Below are 16,028 nucleotides of genomic sequence, written 5' to 3'. Positions count from 1 at the left end.
GGGTCTTTTCCAGGGAGTCTTCTCTTCTCATGAGGTGGCCAAAGTATTGGAGCCTCAGCTTCAGGATCTGTCCTTCCAGTGAGCACTCAGGGCTGATTTCCTTCCGAATGGAGAGGTTGGATCTTCTTGCAGTCCATGGGACTCTCAAGAGTCTCCTCCAGCACCAGAATTCAAAAGCCTCAATTCTTTGGCGATCAGCCTTCTTTATGGTCCAGCTCTCGCTTCCATACATCACTACTGGGAAAACCATAGCTTTAACTATAAAACGGTATTTCAGGCAGGTGAGCAGAGGGTATTCTTATGCCAAGGCAGGTCCAAGTCCACTAGCCGCATTGCTTCTCAATATTCTCTGGCTGGCCTCTGTTATTTTTTCCTACTGATATAAAACCTATATAAGGAGTCTATTCTGGTGCTGGAGGAGACTCTTGAGAGTCCCATGGACTGCAAGAAGATCAAACCTCTCCATTCTGAAGGACTTCAGCCCTGAGTGCTCACTGGAAGGACAGATCCTGAAGCTGAGGCTCCAATACTTTGGCCTCCTCATGAGAAGAGAAGACTCCCTGGAAAAGACCCTGATGTTGGGAAAGATGGAGGGCACAAGGAGAAGGGGGCGACAGAGGATGAGATGGTTGGATAGTGTTTTCGAGGTTACCAGCATGAGTTTGACCAAACTGCGGGAGGTAGTGGAGGACAGAGGTGCCTGGTGTGCTCTGGTCCAGGGGGTCACGAAGAGTCGGACACGACTAAACGACTAAACAACAACAAAAGGAGTCTATGTGTGCTCTTGGGTACCCCATAAGGGGGAAAAGGAGCAGTTTTTTCTTATAAGACCTGCCTCCAATTGTGGGGACCAGAGCACAGACAGGCTGCCATTGACTATAAGAGTTGTAGATTCAGCATTCTTCTCACCTGCTCACTCACCTGGTGAGGCCCAGAGCAAGAGGCTGGTCTGTCCAAGGAGGTGTAGGAAATGAGACGGGTGTGCAAAGTGAAGGATCCGCCCCCTAATAGCCAGAAGAGATGCTCTTCTGACTCCGCCCATCATGGATTCTGCCCATCATGCTCCCCCTCCGACCCCCACCTGCTGCAAAAGCAGGCTAACTCAGATTCTGTGAAATGGGCACACACATTGCAAAAAGGTTCTCATCCAACACGGAGGTGTGATAAGAATTTTAAGGTCTTAGATATGTCATAAATGTTCATAAATGTACCAAGGAAACACGTACATAAATACGTCTGAAAACCCCACAGAAAAAAAGTCCTGAACAAATTGATCTCAATTCTTTCTCTGCAAGGTCAAAGTGGGAAACCTCCCCATTGTCTTTTTCCTTCACAAATCCTGTCTTAAATGCACATTTAAGATATGAATAGGGTGTGAGGCTATGACCTGGCTCAGGAACTAAATATTTATCATTACAAAAGACTGGCCAGGCTCCCCAGACAATCCAATCAAGTGACCATTAAACAGGTAACCTGATAAACAAGTCACTCAGATTTCTGTTGTAGACCGCCTTTTCTGTGATGTAGGTATGATGTATCTGGGGAGTGGTCTTGAGCTCCAGGGCAGGGAATTAATATGTCTATAGAAGGCCTTGCGCGCCATTGTTCTGGGTTCCTCCTCCCTCCTGCGTGTGGTGAGGACCCTGTTGCAACAGATCAATAAAGATCAGGCTTACGAGCTGCTTTGCTTCTCAATATTCTCTGGTTGGCCTCTGTTATTCTCTCCTACCAATAGGGAACCTACGTAAGGACTCTATATGGGCTCTTGGATACCCCATAAGGGGGGGAAAAGGGCAGATTTTTGTTTACAACAGAGGCTTACAAACACGGTTGGCCCCTTCGGTTCCCAAAGCAGGTGGTGGCACACCTACACCCCAAATGTGTCAGAGAATCAGAGAATCGGATGGGACCCCGAGGGCCATCTAGTCCAGCCCCCTTCAAGGCAGGAATCTCAGCTAAATCTCATTTACGCTTCTGGAGCGGAACACCTTCCTCGCTTCACCTTTCAACTTTCCCTGCTCTTATCGCTTCTGGCGCACCTGCCGTTGGCTGCTTCTGTTTGCGTTGGCGTTTTATGAGTTGCCGCAAGATAGCCGATTGTTAGTTAACGCTATTGATTTCCTTACAGATTACCGTATTTTTCGCACTATAGGACGCACTTTCCCCCCTCCAAAAATGAAGGGGAAATGTGTGTGCGTCCTATGGTGCGAATGCAGGCTTTCGCTGAAGCCTGGAGAGCGAGAGGGGTCGGTGCGCAGGCTTCAGGAGAGCCCCACCGCCAGCCCCACAAGCTCGGGGGAGAGCGGGGAGGCGGAACGCCGCCATCCCGCTGTCCCCCGACTTGGCTAGAAGGCTGGCGGGGGGGGAGAAGCCTGCTTCTCCCCGTCGCCAGCCCCGCAAACTCGGGAGACAGCGGGAGAGGCGCAGCGCGCCCTTCCCGCTGTCCCCCGACTTGGCTAGAAGGCTGGCGGGGGGGAGAAGCCGGCTCCTCCCCGTCGCCAGCCCCGCAAACTCGGGAGATAGCGGGAGAGGCGCAGCGCGCCATCCCGCTGTCTCCCGACATGGTTTGGAGGCTGGCGGAGGGCTTCCTCCTCCCCCAGCCCCGCAAGCTCCCAGAGCGATGCCAAAGCTGCGCGCAGCTTCGGCATGGCTCTGGGTCCCGTTCTGGGGGAGGGGGAAGCTCAGGCTTCCCCTGCCCCAGCCCCGCGCCTGGCGGGGGGGGGGGGGAATAAATTTTTTCCCCTTTATTCCCCCCCTCAAATCTAGGTGCGTCCTATGGACCGGTGCGTCCAATCGTGCGAAAAATACGGTAGCCAGTAGGTGAAGCCGTGTGCATCTAAACATTTTACGCTCCAATGTTCCTTCGCCCCGGGTAAGAATGCGTGAAAAATGCTTTTCATGTGATACTCTTAGTTGTGTATTCTTGTTCAGCCTTATATCAGAGCATATTTTTATAAATAAACATACAATCGGCAGTTGCTGCTTTGTGTTATCACCTTCCTTGTTGGGTTGGGCAAACTGTTACTCTTTATCAGTGCTTTTTTTCTCTAGAAAACACCCACTTCCCAGAAATGGGCAGAGGAGGGACAGCCAAGCCGGCCAAAGGAATGCACTCTGCACATGCTCAAGTGTAGCAGGAAACCCCCCCCAATCATTCAGTTTGTACAAACTTCACACTCACACACTACATACGCTACGCTTCTATTATAAATTCATAGAAAATGAACCATACATCAGGTCTGCACTGTTCCACTTTTATTTTACTCCTTGAAGGAAGGACTACAAAATGGGGAAGGTTTGATACAGGGCAGCCATAATCCCTTCACCATCCCAGCACATCCACAGGAGCCCTGCCCAGTTGCTATGCCAACCCTGATGGTCCCAGACAGAAGACCATCAAGGTCACAAAGAACTTGCATATGGGAGTGGATTCAGCACGGACTGGAACAAAAGACAATAATCAGCTATTCCCTCTGGGGGCAGGAAACTGCAAACTCCCCTCTGTCTCCTGGAAAGTACTCATGGGGCGGGGGAAAGGGGGAACCAGCCAGGTGACAGGACACTCAGGTTACCACCACAACCCCTCCCTCAACCCCTCCTTTCTGTGATGTGATGTAGTCTTAGGGGTGTAGTTTGGGGGATTAGTAACTAATAAAAGTTGGGGTCTTCTTTTGTTCTGGGCTTCCATTTTGCTTCAGCTTCTTGCGGGTGGGAGTCCTGTTGCGACAGTATTCAATCAAGGCCAAGCCTACAGGCTGCTGTTTTGCTCCAAGTTATCCTGGTTGGTGTCTTTGTTTTGTCCGGATTTTTCCGTTAACACAAGGAAGCAAGGCTCTAGGATTCTGCCCGAGCCTCATAGCTCCTTCCCCAAGACCAGGAAGGTCCCAGGGCAGTTATTTAAGATTCAGAATTAGGTAAAGGTAAAGGGACCCCTGCCCATTAGGTCCAGTCGTGACCAACTCTGGGGTTGCGGCGCTCGTCTCGCTTTATTGGCCAAGAGAGCCGGTGTACAGCTTCCAGGTCATGTGGCCAGCAGGACTAAGCCGCTTCTGGCGAACCAGAGCAGCGCACGGAAACGCCGTTTACCTTCCTGCCGAAGTGGTACCTATTTATCTACTTGCACTTTGACGTGCTTTCGAACTGCTAGGTGGGCAGGAGCAGGGACAGAGCAACGGGAGCTCACTCCGTCGCGGGGATTCGAACCGCCGACCTTCTGATCGGCAAGCCCTAGGCTCTGTGGTTTAACCCACAGCGCCACCCGCGTCCCCTAAGATTCAGAATTAAGAAGTGTGAAAACAAGGTCCTCTAAAAACTAGGTGCATCTTATGGAGCGAAAAATACAGTAAGCAGGGGTGTGCTAACATACCCCATGAGCTGCCAAGGTGCGATGACTGGCTTCACAGAATCACTAGTTGGCCTCTGTTATTTTCTCCTACCAATAGGGAACCCACTTAAAGACTCTATACGGGCTCTTGGATACCCCTTAATGGGAAAAGGAGCAGTTTTTCCCCTTATAACAATGCTTTTAGGGTGGTCTTTGGTTAAGAGGTTGGGCAATGTCCAAAAGTAATTAAAGGGACTTGCACACTTTTTGTTGCCTCCTTGCGAGGAGGGGAGGGGACTCTATTGCAACAGAAAAATTAATTTCCCCATCACTAGAACTTCTGTGGGGTTCGAAACGCCACCCACGTTTGCACAAGCCAGACCACAGCTTCCTTAGGAGGGGAAGTAAAATATACTCGGAGTGATTTCATGCTCTTTATTGCATGATTGAATTGCCCCCCAAAACTCAGGCTTTTATATACATTATTTACACAATGAATCCCATCTGATTGGCTGATTCTGCTTCCCTCCTGGAGCCTGATTGGTCTTCTCCTGCAGGCCAATCAGTAGTTGCATTGTAGGATCCTACTTGCCTATTGATCTAGGATCCAAGCTTCGTATATAACAGGAAGGGACATCAAGCTTCTGTAATAAACAAAAATCTGCCCTTATTTCCTTATGGGGGACAGAAGAGCCCTTACAGAGTCCTTTGCAGGTTCTCCATCGGTCGGAGAAAAGAACAGAGGCCAAGCAGAGAATATTGAGAAGCAAAGCAGCTCGTAAGCCTGATCTTTATTGATCTTTATTGAAGGTGCCCCCTTCACACACAGGAAAGGAGGAGGACCCCGAACAAAGGTGTGCCCCCCCTTATATAGACATTTTAAATTGCCCACCCTGGAGTCCAGGACCACCCCTAGAAACATCATACATACATCACAGAAATGGCAGTCTACAACAGAAATCTGAGTGTGTTGTTCACCTCCTTTCTGGCAGGTTACCTGTTAATGGTCACTTGATTGGATACCCTGGGGAGCCTGGCCAGTCTTTTGTAATGATAAATACTTAGTTCCTGAGCCAGGTCACAGGCTCACCCTATTCATACACAGACATACCCTTAAGACAGGATTTGTGAACGAAAAGACAATGGGGAGGCTTTTCCATTTCGTTCAACCTTGCAGAGAAAACATCTGGTCAGTTTGAGAGTCAAAATGATTTCAGGGCTGTTTCCCTGTGCTGCTTCAGACATGTGGTTTATATATTAATGTACATGTTTGCTCGGTACATTTATGAACATTTATTATACATATCAGACCTTAATTTTTGTTATTTCACTTCTGGCGTTATATGTCAGGGATGTGTATACCTGTGAAGAGATCCAAGATTTAGAACCTCAAAGCCAAAGTGAGAGCATTTGGGTCAAAATTAAGGGAGAGAAGAATAACAGTGACCTCATTGTGGGAATTTACTATAGATCCCCAAGCCAAACGGAGGACATAGATGATGCCTTCCTGGAACAGATGGCCAAGCATGCAAAAGGAAGGGAGATAGTAGTAATGGGGGACTTCAATTACCCGGATATTTGTTGGATGTCAAACTCAGCCAAGAGCATAAGGTCAAACAGATTCCTCACTGGCCTTGCAGACAACTTCATTGTCCAGAAAGTGGGAGAAGCAACAAGAGGAACAGCCATTTTAGATCTGGTCCTAACCAATGTTGATGACCTGGTTAGTGGGGTAGAAGTGGAAGGACCATTAGGCGCAAGTGATCATGCTCTTCTGAAGTTTACTATACAGCGGAAAGGAGCAGCCAAGCATACTAGGACTCAATTTCCTGACTTTAAGAAAGCCGACTTCATAAAACTTAGGGAAGTGCTGGGTGAGATCCCATGGACAGTAATACTAAAAGGAAAGGGAGTTCATGATGGCTGGGAGTTTGTTAAGAGGGAGATAGTAAAAGCACAACTTCAGGCAATACCAATGAGACGGAAACATGGAAGGTGCCTAAAGAATCCAGGGTGGCTATCTAAAGAACTTTTAACTGAGTTAAGATTAAAAAAGGATGTGTACAAAAAATGGAAAAGGGGGGAAACCACCAAAGAGGAATTCAAACAAATAGCCAGCACGTGTAGACACAAAGTCAGAAAAGCTAAAGCACAGAATGAACTCAGGCTTGCGAGAGAGGTTAAAAGCAACAAAAAAGGCTTTTATGGATATGTTCGTAGCAAAAGGAAGAACAAAGAAACAGTGGGGTCACTCAGAGGAGAAGATGGTGAAATGCAAACAGGGGACACAGAAAGGGCTGAACTCCTCAATGCCTTCTTTGCCTCAGTCTTCTCCGCTAAAGAAAACAATGCCCAACCTGAAGAATTTGGAGCAAATGATTCAGCAGAGGAAACACAGCCCAGAATAACTAAGGAGATAGTACAAGAATACTTGGCTAGTCTAGATGTATTCAAGTCTCCAGGGCCAGATGAACTGCATCCAAGAGTATTAAAAGAACTGGCAGATGTGATTTCAGAACCACTGGCAGTCATCTTTGAGAATTCCTGGAGAACAGGCGAAGTCCCGGCAGACTGGAGGAGGGCAAATGTTGTCCCTATTTTCAAAAAGGGGGAAAGAGAGGACCCAAATAATTACCACCCAGTCAGTCTGACATCAATACCAGGGAAGATTCTGGAGCAGACAGTCTGTGAGCACCTAGAAAGGAATGCTGTGATCACCAATAGTCAGCATGGATTTCTGAAAAATAAGTCATGTCAGACTAACCTGATCTCGTTTTTTGACAGAATTACAAGCCTGGTAGATGAAGGGAACACAGTGGATGTAGCCTACCTTGATTTCAGCAAGGCATTTGACAAGGTGCCCCATGATATTCTTGTAAAGAAGCTGGTAAAATGCGGTCTTGACTATGCTACCACTCAGTGGATTTGTAACTGACTGACTGACCGAACCCAAAGGGTGCTCATCAATGGTTCCTCTTCATCCTGGAAAAGAGTGACTAGTGGGGTGCCACAGGGTTCTGTCTTGGGCCCGGTCTTATTCAACATCTTTATCAACGACTTGGATGATGGACTCAAGGGCATCCTGATCAAATTTGCAGATGACACCAAACTGGGAGGGGTGGCTAACACCCCAGAGGACAGGATCACACTTCAAAACGACCTTGACAGATTAGAGAACTGGGCCAAAACAAACAAGATGAATTTTAACAGGGAGAAATGTAAAGTATTGCACTTGGGCAAAAAAAATGAGAGGCACAAATACAAGATGGGTGACACCTGGCTTGAGAGCAGTACATGTGAAAAGGATCTAGGAGTCTTGGTGGACCACAAACTAGACATGAGCCAACAGTGTGACGCGGCAGCTAAAAAAGCCAATGCAATTCTGGGCTGCATCAATAGGAGTGTAGCATCTAGATCAAGGGAAGTAATAGTGCCACTGTATTCTGCTCTGGTCAGACCTCACCTGGAGTACTGTGTCCAGTTCAAGAAGGACACTGAGAAACTGGAACGTGTCCAGAGGAGGGCAACCAAAATGGTCAAAGGCCTGGAAACGATGCCTTATGAGGAACGGCTAAGGGAGCTGGGCATGTTTAGCCTGGAGAAGAGGAGGTTAATGGGTGATATGATAGCCATGTTCAAATATATAAAAGGATGTCACATAGAGGAGGGAGAAAGGTTGTTTTCTGCTGCTCCAGAGAAGCGGACACGGAGCAATGGATCCAAACTACAAGAAAGAAGATTCCACCTAAACATTAGGAAGAACTTCCTGACAGTAAGAGCTGTTTGACAGTGGAATTTGCTGCCAAGGAGTGTGGTGGAGTCTCCTTCTTTGGAGGGCTTTAAGCAGAGGCTTGACAACCATATGTCAGGAGTGCTCTGATGGTGTTTCCTGCTTGGCAGAGGGTTGGACTCGATGGCCCTTGTGGTCTCTTCCAACTCTATGATTCTATGATTCTATGATCTTTTAACGGCTGCCAGAATTATCATCTGCCAGAATAGGTGGGTGTGAGGAGATAGAAGGGACTGGGGTGGGGATATTGCATAATACTTTTTTACAACATTATACCATTTCCCTTTATTTCTTAATATTTTCCCGTATTTTTCGCTCTATAACACGCACCAGACCATAACACGCATGTATTTTTTAGAGGAGGAAAACAAGAAAAAAAGTATTCTAAACAAAACAGTGGATGTATGATTTTTGTGGTTCATGCTGTGGCCACAGACATGTGATCTGACAGTGAGTTTGGGGTAGCAATGCAAAAATCCTGAGGATCCATGTGGATCCATGCTTTGTAACCACGTTTTTGCACCACTGCGACCCCAGGCAACAGTGGGTGCATGATTTTTTTGGTGCAAGATGTAGCCATGGACATGCCATGTGATCTGATGGTGAATTTGGGGTGACCCAATGTAAAAATCCTGAGGATCCATGGGCTTTTACCTCCCCCCTCCCAGGCAGCCTCCTTTATTGCTAGCGTCCCTTATCTCCTTCCTGATCACTTATCAGCTGTTTCCTTTCAACACTCCCTTCCCTCTGGTTTGCCTTAGTGACTTTTCCTTAGCTGGAGCAGTTTTTTGCTCCTCCTTTTCTTCTAATTTCTCTCCTTATTGCTTTAGTCTTCCTGTTTCCCCCCTTTGCAAGTTTGCTGTCTTTACCTCCCCCCCTTCCAGGCAGCCTCCTTTATCTCTAGCCTCCCTTATCTCTCTCCCTGATCAGCGGCTTTGTTTCAACACCCACTTCCCTCTTTCAAAATAAAAAGCATGATCTGCTTTTTGCCCCTGGGCAATTCGGCTCCGGGGACCACGCATTCACTCCGTAAGACGCACAGACATTTCCCCTTACTTTTTAGAAAGAAAAAAGTGTGTCTTACGGAGCGAAAAATACGGTAAATATTTATTGAGATTTACGGGACAAATAGAGCTCAAGGAAACGTGGGAACAGGAGAGATCAAACAGGAACATCATGTAAGTGAGACTCAGTTGGATCCGGTCTTCTTTCTCACCTGCCCGCCCTCTCTGCCCTGGGCAAGTTTGCCAGCGTGCCACCCTTCCTCCTCTCCCTGTGCCAGGCGCTGCCCCTGGTCTCAACCACCGAGTAGGAATGAGCGGAGGCAAACCCAGGCAGCGGTTGGTGACTCAAAACCCACCTCACCCACAAAGGATGTATGTGAATTGCATTGACCATCATGGAAGGAGGCCATGGGATACGATACTTTATTAATGCATCCTCAACTCTGCTTGAGGAGCCAGTGTGGTGGTAGTGGTTAAGAGCAGTGGACTCGTAATCTGGTGAACCGGGTTCGCTTCCCCGCTCCTCCACCTGCAGCTGCTGGGTGACCTTGGGCCAGTCACACTTCTCTGAAGTCTCTCAGCCCCACTCACCTCACAGAGTGTTTTTTGTGGGGGAGGAAGGGAAAGGAGAATGTGAGCCGCTTTGAGACTCCTTCGGGTAGTGATAAAGCAGGATATCAAACCCAAACTCTTCTTCTTCTTCTTGGAAGGAACAATGGCAGCTGGGGTCAAAAGCATCTGGAGGGCGTCCCAGGGTGCTGCCTGAGGCTGATGGGAGACGTAGTCCTGGCAAGCTCCACGTTGGGTGTGCTATCCAAACATCACCCCCGACATAAAATAAAAATAATTTATTTATACCGCGCCCATCTGACTGGGTTTTCCAGGATACTCTGGGAGGCTTCCAACAGGATATTAAAAACACAATAAAACATCAGACATTAAAAACTTCCCTAAACAGGGCTTCTAAAGGTCAGGTAGTTGTTTATCCCTTTGACATCTGATGGGAGGGCGTTCCACAGGGCGGGCGCCACCACCACCTGGTTCCCTGTAACCTCACTTCTTGCAATGAGGGAACCGCCAGAAGGCCCTTGGAGCTGGACCTCAGTGTCCGGGCTGAATGATGGGGGTGGAGACGCTCCTTCAGGTATACTGGGCTTTTGAGGCCGTTCAGGGCTTTCAAGGTCAGCACCAACACTTTGACTTGTGCTCGGAAATGTACTGGGAGCCAATGTAAGTCTTTCAGGACCGGTGTTATATGGTCTTGGCAGCCGCCCCCAGTCACCAGTTTAGCTGCCGCATTCTGGATTAGTTGTAGTTTCTGGGTCACCTTCAAAGGTAGCCCTACGTAGAGCACATGGCAGTAGTCCAAGTGAGAGATAACCAGAGCATGCACCACTCTGGCGAGACAGTCTGCGGGCAGGGAGGGTCTCATCCTGCGTGCCAGATGGAGCTGCCCTGGACACAGAACTGACCTGCGCCTCCATGGACAGCGGTGAGTCCAAAATGACTCCCAGGCTGCGCACCTGGTCCTTTAGGCACACAATGACCACAGCGTGGTGTAGTGACTACATTATTACATGAGCACTGTTCCACAGCACTTGATATTTTAATTTACATACATTCATTCACAATAAGATGGGTTTATGAAGCAATTCTTTATCTTCCCACCACGCTGACAAGAATTCTACGAAACAGGGGTCTATATTCGGAATCACTGTTTAGTGTTACACATCATATTTGCTGAATACACAAAGCTTCACAGCTTGTCTGTCACAAAGTCTGGTACCTCGCTTCATTTAAAGATTTACAGAGACTCTGAGACTAAAGATTTCATGAGAAGAGAAGACTCCCTGGAAAACACCTTGATGTTGGAGAAGGGGACGACGGAGGATGAGATGGTGGGACAGTGTTCTCGAAGCTACCAGCATGAGTTTGACCAAACTGTGGGAGGCAGTAGAAGACAGGAGTGCCCGGCGTGCTCTGGTCCAGGGGGCCACAAAGAGTCGGACACGACTAATCAACAACACATGGTCATCGTGTTGCCTAGACATTGCTGACACTCCTGACACGAGACACCCCTGCAGCTCTCGGTTTGGAGAACGGCACCGCCTTTCTCAAATCATACAGGACATCCTTTTGCCCTGAACTGGGGGAAGCAGAGGTTGTAGAAGGAGCCTGTTTCGAAGAGAGCAAGCTCCCTCCAATGGACCCATCGTTTTGCCTGCAGCTCCTCCCTCGTCAGAGACCCTGCCCGGCCATAGTAGTGAGGGTCAAGGACCAGGAGGTGGTGGCGCCCTTCTGGGCCGGAGCAGACCCCCAGCAGCCCCTTGGAAGAGTTGTCCCTGTCACCCCCCATCATAACAGGGCCGCCGCCTCCCTGGAAATGGCCATGCAGAACCTCCAGCTCCCTTTCCAGCTCCCACCCGTGGGGAACGTGGACCACCTTGCCCGGCACGCTGTAAAAGTGGTCCAGGCACAAGGCCGCTTCTATGGTGCCAATCCAGTCCCGGGAGCCGGCGAAGGAGGCGGGCTTGTCTCCTATCTCCACCAGAGCGTTTTGGATCTCCTGCAGGGAAGGGACCGGGCGGGGAAGGGTTTTTCCGACACCCGGCGGCAGCCAAGAACACACGGTCTGGAGGGTGCGGTACCCGCAGCCCCAACCACGGTCGTCCACACTGTCACAGCCGTAGTGGTAGTAGCGGTAGGAGCCGGAGACGAGGGCCAGGCGGTGAGGAGGAGGGTCCGGGAGAGGCAGCCCCAGGTGGACGTCAGAGAGTAAGGACATCCTCTGCAGGAGAGAGGAGAGGCGGGCCTGCAGGGGACAAAGAGAGAAGGAATCATTATTCATTATAATTATTTTTGGTTGGTTAGACCGCGTGGACTGCAAGAAGATCAAACCTATCCATTCTGGAGGAAGTCAGACCTGAGTGCTCACTGGAAGGACAGATACTGAAGCTGAGGCTCCAAGACTTTGGCCACCTCAGGAGAAGAGAATACTCTTTGGGAAAACGTGGCAGCAGCGAAGGCAATCCTGACCCCAGTGTTGGGGTTGGGGCCCTTCAGGAGAATGCACAAGCAGTGGTGGTGAGCCGAGAGAGGCAGGAGCCTAAGGAGAGCTTGGCTGCAGGATCCGGCCAAATTGGACCCATCCAGGGGAAGCAATGGAGGCAGTGAGAGAATTTACCTTCTTGGGCTCCATGATCACTGCAGATGGTGACAGCAGCCACAAAATTAAAAAACGCCTGCTTCTTGGGAGAAAGGCGATGACAAACCCAAACAGCTTCTTAAAAAGCAGAGACATCACCTTGCCAACAAAGGTCCGTATAGTTCAAGCTCTGGTTTTCCCAGTAGTGATGTATGGAAGTGAGAGATGGACCATCAAGAAGGCTGATCGCCAAAGAATGGATGCTTTTGAATTCTGGTGCTGGAGGAGACTCTGGAGAGTCCCATGGACTGCAAGAAGATCCAACCTCTCCATTCTGAAGGAAATCAGCCCTGAGTGCTCACTGGAAGGACAGATCGTGAAGCTGAGGCTCCAAGACTTTGGCCACCTCATGAGAAGAGAAGACTCCCTGGAAAAGACCCTGATGCTGGGAAAGATGGAGGGCACAAGGAGAAGGGGACGACAGACGATGAGATAGTGGGACAGTGTTCTCGAAGGGACCAGCATGAGTTTGACCCAACTGCGGGAGGCAGTGGAAGACAGGAGGGCCTGGCATGCTCTGGTCCAGGGGGTCACGAAGAGGCGGACACGACTAAACGACTAAACAACAAGAACAGACCGCGGTGCTGGCAGTGCCAAGGCTGCGGGTTCGATCCCCGTAAGGGGCAGCTACGCGTATTCCTGAATTGCAGGGGGTTGCATTAATGAACCTCCGGGTCCCTTCCAAATCTATGATTCCATCATTCTCCTGGCTTAACCTACCTCACAAGGTTGTTGTGGGAATTCAATGAGGAGGCACCTTGGGGGAAAAAGGTGGCCTATCCGTCTAATAAGGTTTTAATGTTGTATTTTAATCTTGTTTTTTAAGTTGTATTTTAATCAACTTGTTTTTATTATTGGTTGTTAGCCGCCCTGAGCCCGGGCTTGTCTGGGGAGGGTGGGGTATAAATAAAATTTATTTATTAATAATAATGATAATAATAATAAAATAAACAAAGGACTCTTTCCATGAGCAAAGCAATTATGTGTTCAAATATGTTTGTGCTCAAACTCAATAACATTGAAAAAGAGATAACCAGCTCCTCGGCGTAAGGCCAAGCGGAAATCTCTCCCTTGTCTGACCAGGGTTCTTGCAAACCTGAATGGCACCTTCGCACTCCATGCAATTTTTTTTTAAAATAATTTATTTTATTCTTGAACATTACACTAAACAAACTTGACTTTTCTCTTTTTCTAAAGTGACGAGAGGATTCAGCTGCTGCTCTTCAAACTGAGCTTGTCAAACAGGTACTCCCCTGTGCCATTCTGGGGCAGTCCCAGGCGCCTCAGGTTCGTGAGGTGGTCTCCCAGCTGCTTGATGACCTTCACCTCTTCCTCCAGGAACTCAGACTCCAGGAAGTCACACAGATGAGGGTCTCCCTTCTCTGTTGCCAGCTTGTGCAGATCCAGCAAGGCCTGGTTCATCCTTTTCTACAGCTGCAGGCCAGACTGCAGGGCATCCAGGCTGTTGCCCCACTCGTACTTCTCTGGCTTGTTGAGGTCCTTCAGCAAGATGCGCCCCCCTCTCTTGTTGTGGTATTTCAGGAACTTGTCTGCATGCTCCCATTTTTCTTCGGACTGCTCCTTCAGGAACTTGGCCATGTGACACAAGGCAACGTCATCCCGGTCAAAGTGGTAGGACATAGACAGATAAACATAGCTAGCATTCAACTCCAGATTCACCAGCTGGTTCAAGGTAGCTTCACAGTCAGCATGGAAGTTCTGGCACACCTGAGAAGACATCTCTGTATCCTAGCAAAATAAACTGAGACCAAACAACACTACAAGCCCTACACTGCTGTTCACTCCATGCAATTTTGATTCCAGCATTGCACATTTGCTCCTGCCTTGCAGCGGGTTGGGACAGAATGGTTTATAGGGCTGTCCATCGCTGGTTTTTTTGAAGGGAGAGTAATTCTGTCCTCGACCAAATGTCACCTCCAGCGGATCCCTCTCCCCAGGTACTGGCTGCAGCAACCTCCCACCCCTCCCTCGTTTATGGGCGGGGTATAAATAAATTATTATTATATAACAAAGACTTGACGTTTTTATCCCCCCAAAAAGTTTTTGATTTGAGTTTCCATTGAAATGAGGCTGTATTTTAATATTTTAATAATGTTGCATTTTAATCTTGTTTTTAAGTTGTATTTCAATCAATTTGTTTTTATATCGGGTGTTAGCCGCCCTGAGCCCGGTCTTGGCTGGGGAGGGCGGGGTATAAATAAAATTTATTATTATTATTAGACTCACCCTCCAGAAAATCCAGTTTTCCTTGGTCTCTAGGCAGGTCTAGTCCTCCATTACCATAGAGACGGGGCCTGCAAATCCTTTCTATCCGACTCCTAGAGCGGCCCCTCCCTCTTCCCGTATTTATGATATAAAGACCGACAGAGGGGAATTGATGCACTCTATGATGAAGGCGGGGAAGCGGGCAAAGGGTGACGACGCAACGGAACATCCGCTTCCGGAAATCTCCTGCCCAACTTCGAAGGCGTGGCGGCCATCTTAGGTAAGGTTAAGGGGACATTCCGGCCGCTCTTCCGCAGTAATATGGCGGGCATCCGGAAGTGAGGTAAGGACAAACTTCCGGCTATCTCCCCCAAAGGAAAGGGGGCGGTGGAAATGATATTTAAATTTTAATACCTATAGAAAAGCTTAAAATTCCGAAGCCAACACGTAATTGGTCATTGGGGGTAAGCGGGAAGCTGCCATTGGCCTGGTTGCTCTGGGTGGGTGGGTGGGTGCCGCTCTAGGCGTTGGCATCTCCATGATGAAACGCCCTCTGTGCGTTGCACCCACGAGATAGGAAAAGGGTAGAGGCGCCATTCAAGTGCCAAAAGGCGGGAACCCATTGGCTTCCTCGTTCTCTTTAGAGAAGCGATGGAGAAACCCAAGATTTTATTATATCCGAGACATTATATCCAAACAACAACAGAAAAGGTGGCAACTAAGAGAGAAGTCCTCATATCTCTAATTCAACTCTTGATTTATTTCGTGGAAAAAACAATTTAAAAAATAATAATACTGCCCTGCAAATCCCTTATCCTTGTATTATAAAGATTAGTCCATCTCAAATAAATTAAGGGGGAAAACGCAGCGTAGATCTAATTAATAAAGTCATTTGATTACGTTAAATATAAGATTCTGTATCCTGTTTGTATAATATATTGCATTTTGAAGAAACTATCGGGGGTTGGACTAGATGACCGCTGGGGTCCCTTCCAACTCTACAACTCCGTGATAATAGGAATCCTGAAATACTGTTTGTGAAGGGCTGGGGTCAGGGTTGATCCATGTTATTTTTATAATGCAGGTTGGCATGGAAGTGAAAAAAGGTAGTGAAAAGGAGAAGAGGGCGGAAAATGTTTCTCTGTCCCCTCTTTCTCTGTGAAATGCATTATTTCATAAATAAATTTCTATAATGCCACCACTTCCTCGCCTTTTCTCTAATCAGAAAAGCCCAGACACTGCAATCTTTCTTCATAGGGGAGCTGCTCCAGCCTTTTGATCATTCTGGTGGTCCTTTTCCGAACTTTCCCCAACCCTACAATATCCTTTTTGAGGATATATCCTTTTGACCAGAACCGCACACAGGACTCTAAATGCAGCCACACCACAGATTTCTATAATGGCACTATGGTATCGGCAGATTTATTTTCACTCCCTTTCTTCCTAGCAACCCCTAGCATGGAATTCACATTTTTCACA

At 48.3% G+C, this 16,028-nt stretch overlaps 1 protein-coding gene and 1 pseudogene across 1 annotated transcript; both read right to left on the bottom strand.

The window, feature by feature from the left end:
- Positions 1-10,994: 10,994 nt before the first annotated feature.
- UFSP1 (UFM1 specific peptidase 1 (inactive)) lies at positions 10,995-14,686 on the bottom strand. Its single transcript, XM_053361195.1, has 2 exons — positions 14,571-14,686; positions 10,995-11,930 (listed from the first exon to the last, which is right to left on the bottom strand). Exon 2 carries the CDS (start codon positions 11,901-11,903, stop codon positions 11,238-11,240), a length of 666 nt encoding a protein of 221 aa, XP_053217170.1. The 5' UTR covers positions 11,904-11,930; positions 14,571-14,686; the 3' UTR covers positions 10,995-11,237.
- LOC128399589 (ferritin heavy chain A-like) lies at positions 13,484-14,102 on the bottom strand (annotated as a pseudogene).
- Positions 14,687-16,028: the final 1,342 nt, after the last annotated feature.

Source organism: Podarcis raffonei, chromosome 13, assembly GCF_027172205.1.
Source record: "Podarcis raffonei isolate rPodRaf1 chromosome 13, rPodRaf1.pri, whole genome shotgun sequence".
Lineage (NCBI taxonomy): Eukaryota > Metazoa > Chordata > Lepidosauria > Squamata > Lacertidae > Podarcis > Podarcis raffonei.
This window is presented reverse-complemented; position numbering and strand designations above follow the sequence as displayed.